General features: G+C 39.8%; 1 protein-coding gene and 2 long non-coding RNA genes across 3 annotated transcripts in view; 1 reads left to right on the plus strand and 2 right to left on the minus strand.

Annotated features, from left to right (window-relative positions):
• Positions 1-23832, plus strand: part of LOC124281027 (E3 ubiquitin-protein ligase TRIM33-like) — an 85185-nt gene that overhangs the window by 59540 nt on the left and 1813 nt on the right. Inside the window, exons 4-13 of the mRNA XM_046717047.1 lie at positions 16526-16655; positions 17477-17547; positions 17675-17774; positions 17901-18983; positions 19441-19493; positions 19685-19736; positions 19912-20023; positions 20171-20228; positions 20878-20934; positions 22983-23799. Coding sequence (XP_046573003.1) covers positions 16526-16655; positions 17477-17547; positions 17675-17774; positions 17901-18983; positions 19441-19493; positions 19685-19736; positions 19912-19991 — 1569 coding nt within the window. The 3' untranslated portion in view covers positions 19992-20023; positions 20171-20228; positions 20878-20934; positions 22983-23799. The remainder of the gene's footprint in view (positions 1-16525; positions 16656-17476; positions 17548-17674; positions 17775-17900; positions 18984-19440; positions 19494-19684; positions 19737-19911; positions 20024-20170; positions 20229-20877; positions 20935-22982; positions 23800-23832) is intronic.
• Positions 1-23832, minus strand: part of LOC124281030 — a 70557-nt gene that overhangs the window by 45994 nt on the left and 731 nt on the right. The window lies entirely within an intron of this gene.
• LOC124281033 lies at positions 1663-20023 on the minus strand. Its single transcript, XR_006899828.1, has 4 exons — positions 19950-20023; positions 16447-16453; positions 13150-13153; positions 1663-1673 (listed from the first exon to the last, which is right to left on the minus strand). It is a non-coding gene; the product is annotated as an uncharacterized LOC124281033 (long non-coding RNA).

Below are 23832 nucleotides of genomic sequence, written 5' to 3' on the forward strand. Positions count from 1 at the left end.
CTGATAACGTACAGTAAAGTATACAGGTTGATAAAGTACAGTACAGTATACAGGTTGATAACGTACACTGAAGTATACAAGCTGATAACGTTCAGTAAAGTATACAGGTTGATAACGTACACTGACGTATACAAGCTGATAACGTACAGTAAAGTATACAGGTTGATAAAGTACAGTAAAGTATACAGGTTGATAACGTACACTGAAGTATACAAGCTGATAACGTACAGTAAAGTATACAGGTTGATAACGTACACTGACGTATAAAAGCTGATAACGTACAGTAAAGTATACAGGCTGATAACGAACAGTAAAATATGCAGGGTGATAACGTAGTGGTAAAGTATACAGGCTGATAACGTACAGTAAAGTATACAGACTGATAACGTGCAGTAAAGTATACAGGCTGATAACGTACACTGAAGTATACAACCTGATAACGTACAGTAAAGTATACAGGCTGATAATGTACATTAACGTATGCAGGTTGATAACGTACACTGAAGTATACAACCTGATAACGTACAGTAAAGTATACAGGTTGATAAAGTACAGTAAAGTATACAGGTTGATAACGTACACTGAAGTATACAAGCTGATAACGTACAGTAAAGTATACAGGTTGGAAACGTACACTGAAGTATAAAAGCTGATAACGTACAGTAAAGTATACAGGCTGATAGCGTACAGTAAAGCATACAGGCTGACAACGAACAGTAAAATATGCAGGGTGATAACGTAGTGGTAAAGTATACAGGCTGATAACGTACACTGAAGTATACAGGGTGATAACGTACAATAAAATATACATGCTGATATCGTACAGTAAAGTATACAGGCTGATAACGTACAGTAAAGTATACAGGCTGATAACGTGCAGTAAAGTATACAGGCTGATAACGTACACTGACGTATACAACCTGATAACGAACAGTAAAGTATACAGGTTGATAACGTACACTGAAGTATACAAGCTGATAACGTACAGTGAAGTATACAGGTTGGTAACGTACACTGACGTACACAACCTGATAACGTACAGTAAAGTATACAGGTTGATAAAGTACAGTAAAGTATACAGGTTGATAACGTACACTGAAGTAAACAAGCTGATAACGTACAGTAAAGTATACAGGTTGATAACGTACACTGAAGTATAAAAGCTGATAACGTACACTGAAGTATACAAGCTGATAACGTACAGTAAAGTATACAGGCTGATAACGTACAGTAAAGTATAGAGGCTTATAACGTACACTGAAGTATACAGGCTGATAACGTACTCTGAAGTATACGGGCTGATAACGCACAGTATAGTATACAGGTTGATAACGTACACTGAAGTAAACAAGCTGATAACGTACAGTAAAGTATACAGGCTGATAACGTACACTGAAGAATACAAGATGATAATGTACACTCAAGTAAACAGGCTGATAGCGTACAGTAAAGTATACAGGCTGATAACGTAGAGTAATGTATACAGGCTGACAACATACAGTAAATTATAGAGGCTGATAACGTACACTGAAGTATACAGGCTGATATCGTACAGTAAAGTATACAGGCTGATAACGTACAGTAAAGTATACAGGCTGATAACGTACAATGAAATATACAGGCTGATAACGTACAGTAACGTATATTGATTTGTAAAGTATACTGGCATGACACTCTCGTACTTCATGATACTTGACATCCCTGGCATTGAAATGACACAAGTGAGCAGTGCTTGATACACAAACATACTGGCATATATGTATGTGTGTGTGTGTATGTGTGTGTGTGTGTGTGTGTGTGTGTGTGTGTGTGTGTGTGTGTGTGTGTGTGTGTGTGTGTGTGTGTGTGTGTGTGTGTGTGTGTGTGTAATATATATATATATAATATAATCGTATAATCGTGCAATCTGCATTGAATGTAATATGGTGTCTGTGATGAGTCAATCGACAGTGTCAGGTTCGTGCAACTGGGTTACTTGCCTGTACTAAAGAACTCCTGAGAGAACGTTATCAGCTTCGTTTCACTGTTTGTTCCTGTAGCAATAGGTTAAGATCTTGATAGTGTTCTGACACTCGTCCTTTATCTATTACTTCGCAGGTTATGTGGCATTGCCAGGCTACAGTGTGTACATATCTTATTATCTTATCAGCTCACTCACAAATAGCAGGTTATTATGACATAACTTTGTGTCGTACCACATCAGGCTGTGCATTTATGTTGATTGGCGTCGTACAACCATATAATCTGTGATGCTACAATTCCGTTAATCGTAGGTTTGAATCCAATATTATGATACTCAGTTTGTCACCAATATAGACAAGCCTATGGGTGTCACAAAACTATGTAAGACCTGGCTGTCCTTCCTTCCACACTGACCTAGCATACTGTGATATAAGTGAACATGAACAACAAAGCAGCATTATATCCACTCCCTTCATTCCTCTCACAACCACCATGACTATATCGCTGATATCAATGTGCGAACCTTTTATCGGTTGTGAATGTATGTTGGCCATAATACGATAGTGACTACGATTGTATACGGGAGATTGTAGATGGGATGACGATATCAGATGTTAAGAACACCTTGCCACGTCAACGTCATAGTAATTGCTTCACACAGGAAGACTGGACAAAACAGGCTTTAGGCTATAGGTGTTGCTAAAGTACATTGTATGTGTTTCAGACAAGAATACTGGACAAAACAGGCTTTAGGCTATAGGTGTTGCCAAAGTACATTGTAAGTGTTTCAGACAAGCATACTGGACAAAAAAGCTTTAGGCTATAGGTGTTGTCACAGTAAGTGTTTCACACAGGAAGAATAGACACAACAAGCTTTAGGCTATAGATGTTGTCATAGTAAGTGTTTCACACAGGAAGAACAGACACAACAAGCTTTAGGCTATAGATGTTGCCAAGGTAAGTGTTTCAGACAGGAAGAACAGACACAACAAGCTTTAGGCTATAGATGTTGCCAAGGTAAGTGTTTCAGACAGGAAGAACAGACACAGCAAGTTTTAGGCTATAGGTGTTGTCATAGTTAGTGTTTCACACAGGAAGAACAGACACAACAAGCTTTAGGCTATAGGTGTTGTCAAAGTAAGTGTGTCGGACAGGAAGAACAGACACAACAAGCTTTAGGCTATAGGTGTTGTCACAGTAAGTGTTTCACACAGGAAGAACAGACACAACAAGCTTTAGGCTATAGATGTTGCCAAGGTAAGTGTTTCACACAGGAAGAACAGACACAACAAGCTTTAGGCTATAGATGTTGCCAAGGTAAGTGTTTCACACAGGAAGAACAGACACAGCAAGTTTTAGGCTATAGGTGTTGTCAAAGTAAGTGTTTCAGACAGGAAGAACAGACACAACAAGCTATAGGCTATAGGTGTTGTCAAAGTAAGTGTTTCAGACAGGAAGAACAGACACAACAAGCTTTAGGCTATAGGTGTTGTCACAGTAAGTGTTTCAGACAGGACGAACAGACACAACAAGCCTTAGGCTATAGGTGTTGTCAAAGTAAGTGTTTCACACAGGAAGAACAGACACAGCAAGTTTTAGGCTATAGGTGTTGTGATAGTAAGTGTTTCACACAGGAAGAACAGACCCAACAAGCTTTAGGCTATAGGTGTTGTCAAAGTAAGTGTTTCCGACAGGAAGAACAGACACAACAAGCTTTAGGCTATAGGTGTTGTCATGGTAAGTGTTTCAGACAGGAAGAACAGACACAACAAGCTTTAGGCTATAAGTGTTGTCAAAGTAAGTGTTTCACACAGGAAGAACAGACGCAACAAGCTTTAGTCTATAGTTGTTGCCAAGGTAAGTGTCTCAGACAGGAAGAACAGACACAGCAAGTTTTAGGCTATAGGTGTTGTCCTAGTAAGTGTTTCACACAGGAAGAACAGACACAACAAGCTTTAGGCTATAGGTGTTGTCAAAGTAAGTGTTTCACACAGGAAGAACAGACACAACAAGCTTTAGGCTATAGGTGTTGTCATGGTAAGTGTTTCAGACAGGAAGAACAGACGCAACAAGCTTTAGGCTATAGGTGTTGTCAAAGTAAGTGTTTCACACAGGAAGAACAGACACAACAAGCTTTAGGCTATAGGTGTTGTCAAAGTAAGTGTTTCAGACAGGAAGAACAGACACAACAAGCTTTAGGCTACAGGTGTTGTCATAGTTAGTGTTTCACACAGGAAGAACAGACACAACAAGCTTTAGGCTATAGGTGTTGTCAAAGTAAGTGTTTCAGACAGGAAGAACAGACCCAACAAGCTTTAGTCTATAGATGTTGTCAAAGTAAGTGTTTCAGACAGGAAGAACAGACACAACAAGCTTTAGGCTATAGGTGTTGTCATAGTAAGTGTTTCACACAGGAAGATCAGACACAACAAGCTTTAGGCTACAGGTGTTGTCATAGTAAGTGTTTCACACAGGAAGATCAGACACAACAAGCTTTAGGCTACAGGTGTTGTCCTAGTAAGTGTTTCACACAGGAAGAACAGACACAACAAGCTTTAGGCTATAGGTATTGTCATAGTAAGTGTTTCAGACAGGAAGAACAGACACAACAAGCTTTTGGCTATAGGTGTTGTCACAGTAAGTGTTTCAGACAGGAAGAACAGACACAACAAGCCTTAGGCTACAGGTGTTGTCATAGTAAGTGTTTCACATAGGAAAACTGCACTAAACCCAATCAATGGGCTCACGGTAGGGTCAAAGTCAGAGTCTCAGACATGGTGAAAGCAAAACACAAGCATTAAAAGTCGGTTTCTCGCATGGTGAACGCAAAACGTAAGCATACGGCTCTCGGCGTTGTCAACGTCAGTATTTCGCGCATGAAGACTTGACGACACAAACATTAGGCTGTCGGCATTGTCAAGGACAGGGTGATACACTAGCAAACTACATTTCATATTGATAACGCTGACCTACTCCCTTATACAACTGATAACAACTGCAAACTGAAAAGCGTGTCTGGCTGCACGGAGGCGGTATATTTCCCAGAAATGTAATGTGCTGTCACGTGGCATGTATTTAGAGTTCACCTTCAAACAGGATATTTCATTCTGGCTGGACTCAGAGGACCTGAAGACATTACCGACAAACACCTTCTCCCATTCTGGCTGGACACAGAGGACCAGAAGGCCTGACCGACAAACACAGTCTCCCATTCTGGCTGGACACAGAGGACCTGAAGGCCTTACCGACAAACACCGTCTCCCATTCTGGCTGGACACAGAGGACCAGAAGGCCTGATCTCCCATTCTTGAGAAATCAACTAGCCTGAAGAACGATTCAACTGAGTGAACCTGCCGCACACGACAAACATAGATCAGGTGGGACTCGGTTGACTAATTATTTTCTCATTTATTTTTGTTAATTGGTCAAGCTAGAGTTAAGTAATTTGCTTAGGACTGTTCCCTCTGTGTAATGATGCGCCATGAACTACACGTTGTTGTACATACAGCTTACATGTGGAGTTCACTGCTGTGAAGCATGCTGACTGTGTGGTGGTGTCCTCTTGTGCCATATCCAAGCTCCAGGGCAGGGCGATACAGATATGTGCGTCCTGTACAAACGTAATGAATAGGCACGGAAAAAATATGCAGACCACGAACCTACTAACTATTTTTACCGCTAACCGCGAACTATGTGTAAATATTTCAAGTGTACTTGATGGAAAGAGTCTGACAAACACTCCCTGGGGAGCATTTCCAGAAGCAAACCCTGGATTTCTCACATGTGCAGTTTGCGCATGTGCCACAAGTCAGTATTTCGTGGTTCAATCGTTTTTCCGTCTCTATGGTAAGAAAAGATTATCAGATGACCAGTGATGACATAGTGTGGTGTACATAACTCCGGTATGTCCTTTAAAGCAATTGGTTGGGAGACCGATGACAAACAACGTACACTTGGTTCGGTTTAATAAAGTCATATTTGGAGGTGACGCAATTTGGAACCAGAACTGGTTCTTGAATATACGCTTGTCACCGGAAATCTTTTACCGGAAGTAAGCTAGGACCCGTCTCGCATATCGCTATTTTGCGGGCGCAAAGGAAGCCGGGAACCAGCTTAGTACCGGAAGTAGCGCCCCGCGAGACTTGCAGAGCCTATATCCATTAATATAATGTTGAAGGAAACTGTCTGCGGTTATTTGTGTTTTATTGTTGTCAAGACATAATTTTACAGAAAACATGCAGCTTTACCAATGTAATTTGCACACCACTGATGTTAGCTGAAATGTACAACTTTGTGAAAGGATTTTCTTTAGTTGTATATGTTGTGTTCCGTGCAAACAAATATCTGATATAAATGGAGGATATTATATATGCTCATGTCATACTATGTTTACGACACGAGTGCCTAAATGTTGATATTTCTCGAGCGATATACCGATATTTAGGCACGGGGGTCGTAAACATAGTATTGTATGGACACAAATATAATGTTCTATCTGTTACCAAAGTTGTCAAATTGAGGAAAATGAATAGAGATTATTACACGAGCAGGTGTGTTATATGATTTATACGAAACGAGTGTGAAAGTTCCTGATTTGCACGAGTTTCGTATAAGTCATATGACACACTTGCTCGAGTGTAATAACTTCTTTATTATCTATTTTATTGATGTACATTTGTGCAGTAAAACACTGTAAGCAAGTGTGACAGCCCTCTTCATTGGCCTCACGTTAAGTTGTTTGATGACGTCATATACGTCGAAATACAGAAACAATGGTTGCTAGGCAAAGGTGATATGTGCACATATGATATATATGACACTGGTTATGTTTCACCATATGGGTAATATAGATAATTATTACATCTCAGTGTACAGTACACTACGCTAAATCATTACTCCTATAGGTATCCTTGAAATTAGTTATTAGTGCTTCTCTGGACTCCTAGTATTGTAGGGCATGTTTGACCTCTTCAAGAACTAAGCCATGGATGTATTCACAGACAGAACACAATTACTCTGCCCATGTTTCTTACACACCCGTGAGTGAGAAACCCATGTGAGAAAACTGGTATCACACATATGTGTGAGATCGATTTCTAATCCCGTGATTTGCTACTCCATGGTGATGACCCAGGGTCAGATTATGACGGACTACTTTCCTTACTACAATCATTGGTAAGTTACTCGTGCTTCAGTCGAACAGAAACCTGTTACTCGTGACAAACACCTTAACACCTACCTGTTATTTTCCCGATTGCAACATAAACAGGTATTTATACAATAAAACACAATAAGAATAAATATAACACGAGTGGGTTTTTGTCGTTTATTAAAACTTTTGATTCTAGTTATGGCTTCAAAGTGGCTTGAACATGCAGTCAGTGATACCCGTGTAAACAACTATATGGCCGTTAGAGATACAGGCTGAGATTCCCTTCGAATATTCCAAATGTACAACACTGGTATTTTTACTGGAGAGATGCAACAAGTGTCATGCATCGTCTTACAAAAATATCCGACAGGATGACTTTAGTCAATTGTGAGATCGATTTGCCCCGTGGTTTCTCTGATGACGAAGATGACATGTTTCACTGAAACACACGATGATTCTTTCAATAAAGATCCACTTCCAGCTCCGAGCTACTATGTGATTCATGACAATGAGAACCAAAACACTCGTTTGTTTCAGTGTACAACATAAAACGTGTGCCAAGGGTTCACGAGTGCAAGTTGCGACACACGTCCTTTCGATTCAATCGAACATGCACAGTGAACGGTTGATCAATGTTCAACATAAGTCATTGCTTAGATATTCCTCCGATGCATGATAATGCAAAGTTCATGGCTTAATAACATTATATGATGTTATCAACTCACATTTCCTACTGACAACTCCGTAAATTCTGTAATATCCCAAGTGGCAGTTTGTGGCCCGGGATAACGTGAAGGCTGTGGCGAAGAAGAGTGAGTGAGTGAGTGAGTGAGTGAGTTGGGTTTTACGTCGCTTTTAGCAATATTCCAGCAATATCACGACGGGGGACACCAGAAATGGGTTTTACACATTGTGCCAATGTGGGGAATCGAACCCGGGTCTTTGGCGTGACGAGCCAACGCTTTAACCATTAGGCTACCCCACCGCCCCGCGAAGAAGAGTAGTCCCCCATTCATAGTGAACGTAACCTCAGCAATGTCGGGCTACACCTAATTACACACACTCAATAATTTTGGCTCCAGTCGATAGGAGAACATTGAACGTAAACTGGTACACAAGTACAAGTCCCCAATGTGCAGAGATATCCAAACAATCTTCCGATGACGATAATGATGACGTCACACGTTCAAATATTTTATTCTTGCAAGAATTAAAAGCATCTACATTTACATGGTAACATTATCGTTACAGAGTGTTTAATCAATTTTCTGTGATGTTATTTAGTTTGCATTGTCATTATCGCCTTGATGACGCCAAGATATGGCAGAAACCTTTTTTGTGGAGGGTCACCTTGGGAATGAGTAGTGATTAGGAAGCCAAGTGACGTCACTCATTCATAAACGTTGCATTGTGTATTATTGCGCAACTACGATGAGAAAATATGAAAATTAAATCTATTCGACCATAAAATGGTGCGAATGTATGGTGTGATAGAAACAGATTACTGTACTCGTGTCTGTCAGATACCATTTATCTTACAACTCGTTGTTTCAAAACGTATTTAACTCGCTTTCGCTCGTTAAATACGTTCGTAAGATAAATGGTATCTGACAGACACTCGTTTAGTAATCTCTATAGATACAAGGAATTGTAATGGGAGGGGTAATTGTCACCCATCGTCTCTTTTTGGGGATGTGAGCGTTCGAACTCAAAAATTCCAAGGCACCAATTTGTTTTGAATGAACTCGATTTCTGGTAACTGATTTGAGTGAACGCGGACTATATCAGCTAAGATGAGTGAAGCTTATTCAAATGACTATTTCTGTCATTGTGCCTGTATATAAAGAATGTAGACATGGTTCCCTCATTGCAAAATGTCACAAGCACAAGTTAACATTCAGTTCTTTCCACATTCAAGGGGAGGTAGACACCTTATCTATCTAGGTCACACGTTTAGGGGTATGAGCACCAAAAGGGACCGAGTTCATTGGAAATGTTGTAAGACAGGTTGTATCGAGCCATTGATGATCGTATTGCAGTGTTGAAGGTGAATCTCTTGAATTGGGCGTACACCTATGAGGCAATTGGGGATCTTGTCTCAGACCTGGTTAATGTCCCTGTGTTGGAATAATTTATGTATATTCATGTATATTTATGAAATAAAATGTATGTATATTTACTTATGTCCTCAGTTACCAAGTGTCTAATTATGAATTTTATCATGAAGAGAAAATATATCATATTGCTGAGATACAAAAAGTCGAGATGAAGTTATAGTTTGTACTTTGTTAGTCTCAGTAAGACCATAAGTTAATCCCCTATTGTGTAAGGGATTAACGCACATCAGTGAAGTTTTGTCGAATGTTTATTTTGAAAAAAGCGTCCGGCAAACACACTGTACTCATGTAGGGAATTGAACCCGAGCCTCAATTGTGCTGAGCAAAGTTTGCTGGTTTATCACAAATATAAATTAAATATTATTACTTATATGTATTTTATCTTTTCCCAACAGGAGCTTTGCCAGCCACAATTTGTACATGGGAGGACCTTTGCCCACAATATAAAGTTTTGTCAACCTTAATACTCACCTAACTAATCACACTGCTTAGGATATATTGTTTCATACCAGATCAAACATTTATACTTACCTTTCTTCTCGCCCACTTTAAAACCCTGCCCAGGTTATGTTGTGTTACAAGAGATAAAATATTAATACTTACCTTTCTTATCGCCCACTTTAAAACCCTGCCCAGGTTATGTTGTGTTACAAGAGATCAAACATTTATACTTACCTTTCTTCTCGCCCACCTTAATACCCTACCCAGGTTATGTTGTGTTACAAGAGATCAAACATTAATACTTACCTTTCTTCTCGCCCACCTTAATACCCTGCCCAGGTTATGTTGTGTTACAAGAGATCAAACATTAATACTTACCTTTCTTCTCACCCACCTTAATATCCTTCCCAGGTAATGTTGTGTTACAAGAGATCAAACATTAATACTTACCTTTCTTCTCACCAATCGTAATACCCTGCCCAGGTTATGTTGTGTTACAAGAGATCAAACATTAATACTTACCTTTCTTCTCGCCCACCTTAATACCCTGCTCAGGTTATGTTGTGTTACAAGAGATCAAACATTAATACTTACCTTTCTTCTCACCCACCGTAATACCCTGCCCAGGTTATGTTGTGTTACAAGAGATCAAACATTAATACTTACCTTTCTTCTCGCCCACCTTAATACCCTGCTCAGGTTATGTTGTGTTACAAGAGATCAAACATTAATACTTACCTTTCTTCTCGCCCACCTTAATACCTACCCAGGCTATGTTGTGTTACAAGAGATCAAACATTAATACTTACCTTTCTTCTCACCAATCGTAATACCCTGCCCAGGTTATGTTGTGTTACAAGAGATCAAACATTAATACTTACCTTTCTTCTCGCCAACCTTAATACCCTGCCCAGGTTATGTTGTGTTACAAGAGATCAAACATTAATACTTACCTTTCTTCTCACCCACCGTAATACCCTGCCCAGGTTATGTTGTGTTACAAGAGATCAAACATTAATACTTACCTTTCTTCTCACCCACCTTAATACCTACCCAGGTTATGTTGTGTTACAAGAGATCAAACATTAATACTTACCTTTCTTCTCACCCACCGTAATATCCTTCCCAGGTTATGTTGTGTTACAAGAGATCAAACATTAATACTTACCTTTCTTCTCACCCACCTTAATATCCTTCCCAGGTTATGTTGTGTTACAAGAGATCAAACATTAATACTTACCTTTCTTCTCACCAATCGTAATACCCTGCCCAGGTTATGTTGTGTTACAAGAGATCAAACATTAATACTTACCTTTCTTCTCGCCCACCTTAATACCCTGCCCAGTTTATGTTGTGTTACAAGAGATCAAACATTAATACTTACCTTTCTTCTCACCCACCGTAATACCCTGCCCAGGTTATGTTGTGTTACAAGAGATCAAACATTAATACTTACCTTTCTTCTCGCCCACCTTAATACCCTGCCCAGGTTATGTTGTGTTACAAGAGACCAAATATTAATACTTACCTTTCTTCTCGCCCACCTTAATACCCTGCTCAGGTTATGTTGTGTTACAAGAGATCAAACATTAATACTTACCTTTCTTCTCGCCAATCGTAATACCCTGCCCAGGTTATGTTGTGTTACAAGAGATCAAACATTAATACTTACCTTTCTTCTCGCCCACCTTAATACCCTGCCCAGGTTATGTTGTGTTACAAGAGATCAAACATTAATACTTACCTTTCTTCTCACCAATCGTAATACCCTGCCCAGGTTATGTTGTGTTACAAGAGATCAAACATTAATACTTACCTTTCTTCTCGCCCACCTTAATACCCTGCCCAGTTTATGTTGTGTTACAAGAGATCAATCATTAATACTTACCTTTCTTCTCGCCCACCTTAATACCCTGCTCAGGTTATGTTGTGTTACAAGAGATCAAATATTAATACTTACCTTTCTTCTCGCCCACCGTAATACCCTGCTCAGGTTATGTTGTGTTACAAGAGATCAATCATTAATACTTACCTTTCTTCTCGCCCACCTTAATACCCTGCTGAGGTTATGTTGTGTTACAAGAGATCAAATATTAATACTTACCTTTCTTCTCGCCCACCTTAATACCTGCCCAGGTAATGTTGTGTTACAAGAGATCAAATATTAATACTTACCTTTCTTCTCACCCACCTTAATACCCTGCCCAGGTTATGTTGTGTTACAAGAGATCAAACATTAATACTTACCTTTCTTCTCACCCACCGTAATACCCTGCCCAGGTTATGTTGTGTTACAAGAGATCAAACATTAATACTTACCTTTCTTCTCGCCCACCTTAATACCTGCCCAGGTTATGTTGTGTTACAAGAGATCAAACATTAATACTTACCTTTCTTCTCACCCACCGTAATACCCTGCCCAGGTTATGTTGTGTTACAAGAGATCAAACATTAATACTTACCTTTCTTCTCGCCCACCGTAATACCCTGCTCAGGTTATGTTGTGTTACAAGAGATCAATCATTAATACTTACCTTTCTCCTCGCCCACCTTAATACCCTGCTCAGGTTATGTTGTGTTACAAGAGATCAAATATTAATACTTACCTTTCTTCTCGCCCACCTCAATACCCTGCCCAGGTTATGTTGTGTTACAAGAGATCAAACATTAATACTTACCTTTCTTTTCGCCCACCTTAATACCCTGCCCAGGTTATGTTGTGTTACAAGAGATCAAATATTAATACTTACCTTTCTTCTCACCCACTGTAATACCCTGCCCAGTTTATGTTGTGTTACAAGAGATCAAACATTAATACTTACCTTTCTTCTCGCCCACCTTAATACCCTGCTCAGGTTATGTTGTGTTACAAGAGATCAAATATTAATACTTACCTTTCTTCTCGCCCACCTTAATACCTGCCCAGGTAATGTTGTGTTACAAGAGATCAAACATTAATACTTACCTTTCTTCTCGCCCACCTTAATACCCTGCTCAGGTTATGTTGTGTTACAAGAGATCAAATATTAATACTAACCTTTCTTCTCGCCCACCTTAATACCCTGCTCAGGTTATGTTGTGTTACAAGAGATCAAATATTAATACTAACCTTTCTTCTCGCCCACCTTAATACCTGCCCAGTTTATGTTGTGTTACAAGAGATCAAATATTAATACTTACCTTTCTTCTCGCCCACCTTAATACCCTGCCCAGGTTATGTTGTGTTACAAGAGATCAAATATTAATGCTTACCTTTCTTCTCACCCACCGTAATACCCTGCCCAGGTTATGTTGTGTTACAAGAGATCAAACATAAATACTTACCTTTCTTCTCACCCACCTTAATACCCTGCCCAGGTTATGTTGTGTTAAAAGAGATCAAACATGAATTGCATCTCACCCAAGCTTCTCGGCTGCTTTGTATTTATTTTCTAATTACAGTTAATACTTACCTGATAGCTGGTGCCTCTATTAGACTGAACTAAAATGGTTAGGTGTATTAGAATATACTAAAAATGTTAAAGTGCTATTCAAGTTGTACTCTATCAATGTGCTATATTGTATGCTGTTTCTGTGTAGTTCAATAAACCCTATTCATTTTTCACTCTACCAATGTGCTATAACATATGTGTAGTTCGGTGAGACTTCAGCCCGTATCCCCCCTAAATTTTAACGATGAGAAACAAATTCTTTGAGTAGCAATTTTAGAAGTTAGATATGTCTTTCAGTATGTTCAGATACATTTAAAGAAACATTTTAAAATTCATCCTTATCAGATGAGGAATATATATTCAGGTGATATGATTTGACTAGAATGAAATTTAAGGGGGGGATACGGGCGAACGTCTTTCCCGTAGTTCAATAAAATAATGCATAAGTAGATTATATAATGTTGTATTATTATGGTGGGCAATGTCTTTTCCCCAGTCATAATTGTGGTGGGCAAAGTTCTTCCCGTCAAAATTGTGGTGGGCAAAGTTCTTCCCCTGTCAAAATTATGGTGGGCAAAGTTCTTCCCCTGTCAAAATTGTGGTGGGCAAAGTTCTTCCCCTGTCAAAATTGTGGTGGACAAAGTTCACAGTACAACAACACATTCAATCAGCTTGTGTATGTTATCATCCAATCCCAAGGATTGAGCAGACGTTAACACTGCTCACTCCCTAGAATTAACTCGCCAATCAGCGAGATTAAGCAAGCCACCGGCCATTAACGGGGATTGGGCAACACTCTTACCCCAGCCCTGGAAATGAGCAATTCCGGGAATTGGGCACGTCATGTATACTACAACCAAAAACGTATGGGAACACCCTTAAATTTGATAGTCAAATGTAAACTTAAACATGGTGAGGTCATTTATACTGTAAGAAAACGCAACTTTCTTTTGTGCTTAAGGGGCACTTTAAACGACATGTTGGAACATGCAGTGAAGCAACAGATTCAATATTCGTTGAGTTTGAGTGCAATGAAACATTGTCAAAAACAGCGAAGATCAAGGTCGCTGAAACACACCAGCACCATGTTGTATTCAAACACCCAAACACAACAGCTTAGTGCATGTGGAAGACAGACTTTCAATGGAGCCTGTGGCAACGTTTCAATCCAACATGGTGCCGGTGTGTTTCACTTCACTCAAACTCAACGAATATTGGATCGGTTGCTTCACTGCATGTTCCACATATGTGTTACTGACATGTGATTTTCCTGTTACAGACATACAAACCACCTGACATAACAGAATGAACCTTTCCCACGTTGCTGTCCTTCAGAAGAACCACACATTTCTGAAGGAGAACCTTCAGGTCGACCCTGTGCTGGATGCCTTGTATGAGAAATGTATCTTCACACAGACAGACTATGGCAGGTGTAAATACGCTGGGACAGAGAAATGTGAGATGGTGTTGGAGACGCTTAAAAAGAAGGGAGTAGAAGGTTACAAGACACTCTGTGCTGTCCTCGATACTACACAGCCTTTCATCAAGGACATACTTGATAAGACCTCAAATGAAGAAGGTAGGCAAACCTTCTAAGGGTTTCTTGATGTACATACAAATATTTGCTAATCATTTAAGCATCATAGACAAGGAATTGCCAGCTCATCAAGTGAAGTAAGACATGGATTTTGATAACTGCATAATTATATATACTCAACACTTGTGCATTAATATGGTTGTGAAATTATTGTAGTTTACTTCATTACATAGGCCTATTTCTGCTAAATGCTTCCATCCATATATATTTATCCAGAGTTATCACAATAATTTCAGTCACGTTCTTTCCCTCCTCTTCATGTCGGCTCAACAGCAACAGTCAAAACACGTATCATGTGATATGCATAAAATGGATACCTTTGGTCTGTCAGTCTGTAACTTAAGACCTGTTGTTATGATCACTGCCCTGTCCTAAATACACGCGGATTGGTGACAATGGCGGCTTCATTATTGACTGCTTCTTCTATACATTTGAGCATTTGGGCATCAACGTGTCATCCACAAGCATTTCCCTTCGTCTTTTGTCGCGCCGCCTGCCTTCTATATAAATACTGGTGAAATCCTGCATGCAACAACCCGTTTGTGACCTGCGATCCACCAACGATTACCTCTTCACTGTTGATCAGTGTGTTTCCTGGGATAGGCGGTTGCTCATTAATTGGCGTTGCTGACCTGCTTGTAGAGGCGGTTCACTACGTATGACTATAATGCATACCAACCGTTCCTTTTGTCTTCCTGCATTGTTGGGGCGGTGGGGTAGCCTAGTGGTTAAAACTCTCGCTCGTCACGCCGAAGACCCGGGTTCGATTCACCACATGGGTACAATGTGTGAAGCCCATTTCTGATGTCCCCCGTCGTGATATTGATGGAATATTGCTAAAAGCGGCGTAAAACCTACTCAATCATTCACTCACTCCTGCAATCGTCAAAGAATGAGATAAAGCACATCAACGGTCTTGAAAATGCTGGCTGTATCTGGTTTTTTTAGCGATGCTTCACTTTATGTACACCAAGAATACAAATGTCAAAGATCTTCTGTCAAGGCGAAAACAGTCCACCCCAACAGAATGACAATGCCAGTCGGGTTTCCTGCCCTGGGCCACAAGTGCACCCGCCCAACATCCTCAATGGCTGCATCAAGCAGTTTTTCATAATCGCTGGCTGAAGCTACCAGAAGAGGTCATAATGTCAGCATCATGTGCAGCCACTACACACTGGGATGACTGATTGAAATGCCATGTCACAGGCAGAATCAGACACTGTTTCTGTATTTCAGGCTGTCTGTTTCACTCCATCGAGCGCTTGTTCCTTGTCAGCATGACCCCGTACAGCGTAACTCTCTGAAGTAAACAACGTCCTGAAATGTTCCAAACATACCCAGTAAGATTCTGGTCTTGACTTTGTGTTGGCCATGGTAGAGATGTCATTGACTCCAGACGTAGGCAACCCATCACTGCACTTCTCTGGATCCAAGTGCTCTCATGTAAACCGGCCTTGTGAGCACAGGATATTCTATTTTACAGGTAGCCCAGGTCTCGTCTATGTTAACAAGGACAAACTGGAAGCTCAGTACAAAAAGGAACTTGCTAAAAAAGATGGAGAGATAGCTGACTTGAAAGATGTAAGTTGTCATGATACATTGCAATTTGGCATTCTTATAAGGCTTAAATGTCATTTGTCTTGCGAATAATTGATAAGATTATGACTGGACACACGTTTAGTGTTTCCCAACTGTGTAAACCTAAAACATACTCTGTCAGCAACTTTGAAGGTTATATATTATGACGTCTAATCTGATAAAATGTCAGGTGGTTTGTTTACAAGAAGTCATTTTTTGCTTACAATGCTTTCATGTTTGTTTTCAGGCAATAGAAGGACTTGAGCAACAAATTGAACAAAACAACACTGATCACGCTGAACTGGAGGAAAGAATGAAGAAAGAAGGTGATGAACACATGACAGAGATAGAAAAGAAGAACGGGGAAATTGAAAATCGTAAGCTGATATATAATATATATATATATACAATATATATAATAATATATAGTTCCAACAAACAGATATGAAAAATAATTACCTGGATGTACATGTAGTTGACATGTATATTTACCTTATCAAAGTAGTGTATCTGAACGCAGCTTATGAAGTGTGTGCACTCAGAAGCCAAAATATGTGCTCCCAGAGAGAAACTCACAATCCTAAAACGCAGGTCAAGCGAATCAGAGACATGACCAGTCACAATCGCGAATTGTGAGAAGGCCTGTGCTAGAATGACGTCAAATGTTTAGCGACAAAATACGATTTTGCCTGACTTTCACCACTGGCAGAAAGACGTTAGCGACGTAGCAAATATGTCACCACGCTATAACCAATTCTTGACCATGATCTTTATTGGATGTTTAGAGTAATGAAGTGCGGTGATAACCCACATGACAGTCAAACTGACTTGGCTTTTGTGAATAGAGATTTGTTTCGCTGGGAATATGTTGTCAGAAGAATACATCGACGACGATGTCAAACCTAATCGTTTGTATGTTGATACTGGATACTGATTTGCCACTGGCCGACTCTCGTGATGTCACCTTTACTATGATGTCATCATTTACCTTTTTTCGTCTATATAATATGGTAAATAATGTTTAACATAATTGTTATTAGCCATTTCGATAATATAGTTTATATTGTCGATGTGCTACCTGTTATATTGCTGTTTGTCATATTTGGGGAAGATATGATGACAATATTTACATGACAATCAATATCTGTAATGTGAAGAACTGATATCTGGTTCAATCCTCGCATTTTTGTCGTTTCAGTGAAGACAGCGTTGTCAAAGTCAAATGACGAGTTGCAGCAGTCTCAAGCAAAATGTGAGAACGTGGAGAAGGTGGGTAGATGTAATGCTATGTGTTGTAAGTCTTAATCTGGACAACGTCTGAAACAAAGAGGAACAATTACATGCACAGCATAATAATAAAACGACAAATGAGATGCAGCGATATCTGTGGTTTCAGACACTGCTGGAAGAACAGGAAGCATACGATGCTCTAGTGGGTGTTCCAAGGTCACAGTCTCCAGACAGGGTGGACAATACAGAGCAAGTCCAACGTGCAGGTACATTAAGCAGATGAACAATCCTTCATGTATATAGAACATGAATTAAAACAAAGGAGAGAGCGGAAATGTCAAAATAAGTTTCCATATTTTTTTAAAACTTTCGTGTCATTTCTATGCTTATAGGTTCCACTGAGACAGTGTGCCAGCTTTCAACTCAGTCCTGTTGTGATGAGAGTCAGCTTCGTCTTCTTCCATGCCTTCATTCTGCCTGCAAGCCATGCCTTGATCACCAAGCTACACAGGCGGAAGAGACCTGCATACACTGTCCTTCCTGTGGCCGGGAGTTCACCATGGCGCAGACATCAGTAGATCATGTCAGACGCAATGAAACTGTCTACTCTGAAAACGTTGATGGTGAGATGACATGCAACTACACCAAAGAAGATAATTCTACACCGGCTGTGATGTACTGTCATAAATGTAATGTACGCCTCTGTTCGGACTGTCATAAAATGCATGACAAACTGAAACCGAATGAAAACCATAGGGTGAGTGGCATCAACCAGTCAAAGAATATCCCCATGAAGCAGTGGCTGAAGGAACATAATTGCAGTGACCACCCTGACAACAAACTGCATCTGTATGACCACACGTGTAAGAAGGCAGTCTGCCTTGTATGTGCACTTGGGGCCCACAACAAGCACAAGAATGAAGACTTGAATCAGGCCTATGACGTAGCAAAAGGTCAGCTGGAGGAGCAAGTACAGAAGCAGCAGCATAAACTGAAAGATGTCACTGACAGGATGGGAAGTGTCACCAGTCACCAAAATGATCTTGCAGAGACGCAGAGAAAGCTGAAAGAGGACATGACGGCAGTCTGCAAAAGTGTTGCTGCAAAGTTCCTTCATCGACAGAAACAACTCATGGAAGAACTTCAAGTGAGTCTCCAAGCCCCAAACGAAATGGTTCAAGAGAAACGTGACACCTTACATAACGTCCATACTTCAATAGTATCGGCGATAGACTACACCCAGAGAACACTTGAATCCACAAGACGAGAGGAGCTCATTACTCTCACAGATGTACTGCAGACGAAATGTGATGACAATGTGAAGAGGGAGCTTCCAGAAGATGACACACAAGATGCGAAGATCCTTCTTACCTTTCAAGGTCAGAAAGCTCTTATGGAACTCATCGACACATTTGGTGGACTTGTCCCCAGCCTCAACGTGGATCACATACCAGATAAACAACCTACTTTACAGGGTAACTGGACTTTTCGAAAAATGTAACATACAAAGCACTTTTCCTAATCTTAAGAAGTCTCTTCTAAAAGTTCTGCTAAGAGTTCATTACATACAGATAAAATATAACTGGAAATTGAAAACATTTACATATTCCTCGCATGAATTACAACTTTATTTTAATATTATGGGTTCCTACTGCAGTGACAATCGACGTTAGTTTGAAAGCAACTCCTGTGTCATTCCCCACAAGCAAAGAGAATATCTTCTCACAGTCGAAAAGCAAAAGAAAATGAGTTACATGATAATGTGTGCAATTCTTACATCACGTTAAGTTATTATATCTTTCATGTCTTAATATTATTGCTTATCGTTTTTGGAAATCTCTTGTAATTACATGTTTAGTGGCCTTCATCAAATGGTATTGTATTTGACTTGACGAAATTCTAATCAACATGTGTTTGTATTTTCCTCTTCAGAACTCCAAAAATGGAATATGCAATTGACCGTAAAAGAGGAAGACACCAGGAAGGTAATGTTCTGCTTTTGTAAAAAGAATATATCTAAGACACTGATGAAAAAGGTTACTGAGAAAGTTTTTTAGAGGCTCTTAACACTGAGCACATTTATGATTTGTATTGTGAGATACATTCAATATACACAGCTACTGTGTAAGTCGAAGGTTATATTCTGATATTTATGATGCAATCATCGTTGTTTCAGGTACATGAAGGGCGGTGGCATCAGCTTGGGGAGATCATTCATCGTTTCACAGGTACAAGATAATAAATGGACAAAGGTCGGGAAAAGCAGATCAAATGTCGAATGACCCACATCATCTTTCTACTTCCATTTGAAATATCAGAGCAGTTGTTGATATAAAAATGAGAACTAATGAGACGTTATTGACTTTAAGTTTTGAAATTCAGTTCAAATATTTGTTTCAGCAGGAACCGTCCCCCGATATCGGGATCACAAAGACTCCGACCTGAACAGCTGGCGTCACAGGAAGTCGCACCTGAACCGCTGACATCACAGGACGTTTTTGAAGCTGCTAAACATGTACGCTGAATGTCATACAAATGCCCCGAAATCAGAATATAAGCTCCATATTATAAATGAAGTGGGATTCAGTTCAATTCTTCTTTTCCATTTAGATTTATGCATATCACTAATACAATCTGACAATCTTTCATCGTTCATTTTCAGTTCATAATCGGAGCAATCATCCCTTCAGAGTCACCTGAGCGTGGTCTATACCTGAAAGGTTTGTACATGGGGATTTGTTGTTTAGTTGTTGGAATCTTCTCCAAGTAAAGGTTACAGATACTAACATTTTCAGAAGTTTCGTAGGATGTCATCAGTTAATTCCATTGACAGATAACAGATGCTCTATAACTGTTATTTTCAATTGGAATTATTTCGACTTTGGAATTATCACGCATTATCACGTTAGCTATCACGTAGTTAAAAGCGTACTCTGACATGTAACAGTGTAGCAAGGACTCAGAAAGACTTTTGTGTTATTCGGGATGCATGTAACAATTTAACACCCATGGTGTCTACCTTCTGGCGTGTGAGATAATGTGAAAAGAAACAGAGTTGAAAACATTGAATAAAACAGTAAATGTAGTTGACTGCACTGTATAAGACAATATGATCTGTGCAGTTCATTTAATTTTGTGTTTCCTAATTTTCTGTTTTGACATGGGTTGCCAATGTCGACTACAGCACCTCCACTGCTTGAGTAGAGTTGCGACCCTTATATGTGTCATATTCCTGTGATCCTACCCCAACAATGTTCAAAGCGACGATAATCAAAACTCGCTGATTCGCTAACACTTTAAACTGTGGAGTATATGTGATATCAGTCTACAGAAACAAAGCCATGTGTTACTATGGAAACTATGTTTCAGGGTATTCAGGCACGATGCACATCATCAGCGGGAAAAGAGGTTCTAGAGTCATTACCTGTAAGTAAACTCTATTCTTTTATGCAGTTTTTTTTTTTTTGTGGTGAATTCTAGGCGTGTCAGTATTGTTCATCTGACGGGACCACAGCATATAAACATCAACAGGGGTCTTATTTGGAGTTACAATGTATTTGTAGTTCGTGTCATCAGCAACTGATAGGCTGACTTCACAATTATCACACTGCCAAGATGAAGATGGAACGCTGCTGCAAATGTACATGCTTAAGTTAAGGAACGTTCACTCCTATTTAGACTACTCCCAATTTGACTACCCGTCCAATACACAATCTGTTCCAGTCATATGGCTTTTAATTACTAGCTCACTCCCCTCCATCAGGTAGACTATTCCACCATAATAATAAATGTATAAAAACAATTACAATTGTACCAGATTGATGCAATATTTATTCAGCTAATTGCATAACAATGTATACTTCAACTACTGAAACATATGAATATGATCCAAACTATAGGTAATCATGTCTTCATGACAATAACATGTCCAGCTACGTTAGGTCAAGGTGGGAGAGTTCAAGGGAATTTACAAACACTGTTTTGCCAAACAACCTGTAGCCTGTATCCCTATACTGTACCATTCATTTTCATTGATCAGTTTAAGCAGCTATGGTGTCGCTCTGCTGTTGACTCATCGAAGGGTTATTACTGTATAATGTATAAGCATTCACTATTTTCAGAACCTTATTTGTTACAATTACCTTATTACTCTAGGCGCAGGTTTAGTATATTTAGAAGAGATCTGATTGCATAGAACGCATTACACTCCAGTGAGACCCAAGCCGTTGTATTTTTGATTTTTTTTCTTTTTTCTTTAATGCCTCACTCAGCAATATTCCAGCTATATGACCGCCGTCTGTAAATAATCAATTCTGGACCAGTGTTCAACAGCATGAAAATCAATTGAGGCAAATGAGATACAATGGCATATGTCCACCAGGTCAGCGAGCCTGACCATGCGATCCCGTAAGTCGCATCTTACTGAAGATCAATTCTAACCCGGATCGACACTGATACCCAAGCCCTTTTACTATTCAGTTAGACATGTATGGTGGCGTGGACAATTGTTATGCTTTATGCATTCTGCATACATTCAGGTAGCACAAGTAATGTGTGTCTCCAATGTGATCCTAGCCGTTGTTCTATCCAGGTACATTAACACCTAGGCCGATCTGTGACATTCATGAAAAGGGTTAAATGGAATAGGTTCACGATGGCCTGAAATTTCATTATCCAATATATCTAAACATATACGAAGCACTGCCCCGTATGAAAAACGTTAGAGAATAAATAAAAGTCGAGTCACTCTATTTCAATCAACAAGATGATAGTATGTTTCAACATAGTGCAAATCATCATTAAATATCAGGTGTGATTATCGTGGATTATTGTTAGAATGAGTGTATTTCAAATTGCTTAAGAATAATAATAACATAGCGGTTTAATACGCAGTTCGTTTACAAATATCTGTCTCCCTCGAGACACGACACAACCTCCCCACACAGCGAGTGTCATGAAACTGTGTTCAGTGATTGAAGCGGACGTAGAAGTTACCGGTTCACGTTCTGTCTGTTGAACACTCAAATGTAAAAATATTGGCAAACAGCAATACTACCTGTCTCACTCTTTACTATGTTGTATAACATGAGGTTAGAATACCCATGATGACAGTTTTATTGTGATAGGATGCTGAAATATTTCCGTAATAAGCTGTCATGGTGTCTTTTTCTGATTGCAGTCACAGCAAACAAGATCAAATGTAACTTTGTAAAAAGTATGTCAGACAGAGTTTATGTGTTTACCAATGCATGTAGAAATGTATGACAAACAATTTAATACCAATCTGGATTGTATCATGTCGTTATTATTACTATCTAGGGCACGAGTATCGTTGTATTTACAGACGGACGAAAATGGCAGCCGAACATGTAGTGCGCTGTTTTGGAATTACTGACACGGGACATTCAATACAATGATATATTGTAGGAAATACAGTTGCTAAGCTCAATAAAATAACAATTGTATATTTCCAGGTATTAAGCTCCAACTAGATGCTGGTCGAGCCAACCCACGCTACTGCCGTGTTTCTGCAGACGGTGTGCTGGCCAACTTTCCGCTCGATAAACCATACACGGACAGTGGCAGACTACATGAATTGTCCGGCACGTGTAGCTCCACCCCCATCCCCCTTCCTCCATCCCCCTCTAATGTCACCCCTGTCCCCCACACAACACGATACTGGGAGACCAACACCACGGTGTTTGTGGAGCGTGTGTTTGGTGTAAGGTGTTGGTTGACTGTCCTGGAGGTGGGTGTTGGGGAGGAGAGCCAGGTAGACAGTGGGAGCTATTTTGTTTGTGACCAGCGCCGCTCCTGGTGTGTCCGTGTAGGGGGCTGTGACACACACCAGAAGAGTGTCTGTACCAGGGTGTGTCTGGCGGGGGAGGACGGGAAGTGTTACAGAAACACAATGTCTTACACACGCGACACACACGCCACCCTCCACTATGGCGTTGTGTTGGATGTCGGGAGGGGTAGAATAGGGTTTATTGACGTAGACAGGTCGGTTGTTTTAAGGAAAGTTGATGTGGAGTTCAAGGAGGATCTTCTCCCCATATTTACTGTCGATCCGACACGTTACTTCACAGTAGACATGAAGGTGGTCAGTGGGGAGGAGATCCTCATGTCTGACATCAAGAAATCACTCATTAATGAAGCCCTGGCCTAAGAAATAAACTACACATGACCCAGTGTAAACTTGTACATATCACACATCAACTATATCTGACAAATTCAATACAACAGAACTGAAAGAAGCGGACATAGAAGTTACCTGTTCATGTGTTGTATGTTGTGTACAACAATGTGATCTGGTTAGCTAAA

The sequence above is a fragment of the Haliotis rubra genome, unplaced genomic scaffold (assembly GCF_003918875.1).
Source record: "Haliotis rubra isolate DU_JTF1 unplaced genomic scaffold, ASM391887v1 Scf278, whole genome shotgun sequence".
Taxonomy (NCBI): domain Eukaryota; kingdom Metazoa; phylum Mollusca; class Gastropoda; order Lepetellida; family Haliotidae; genus Haliotis; species Haliotis rubra.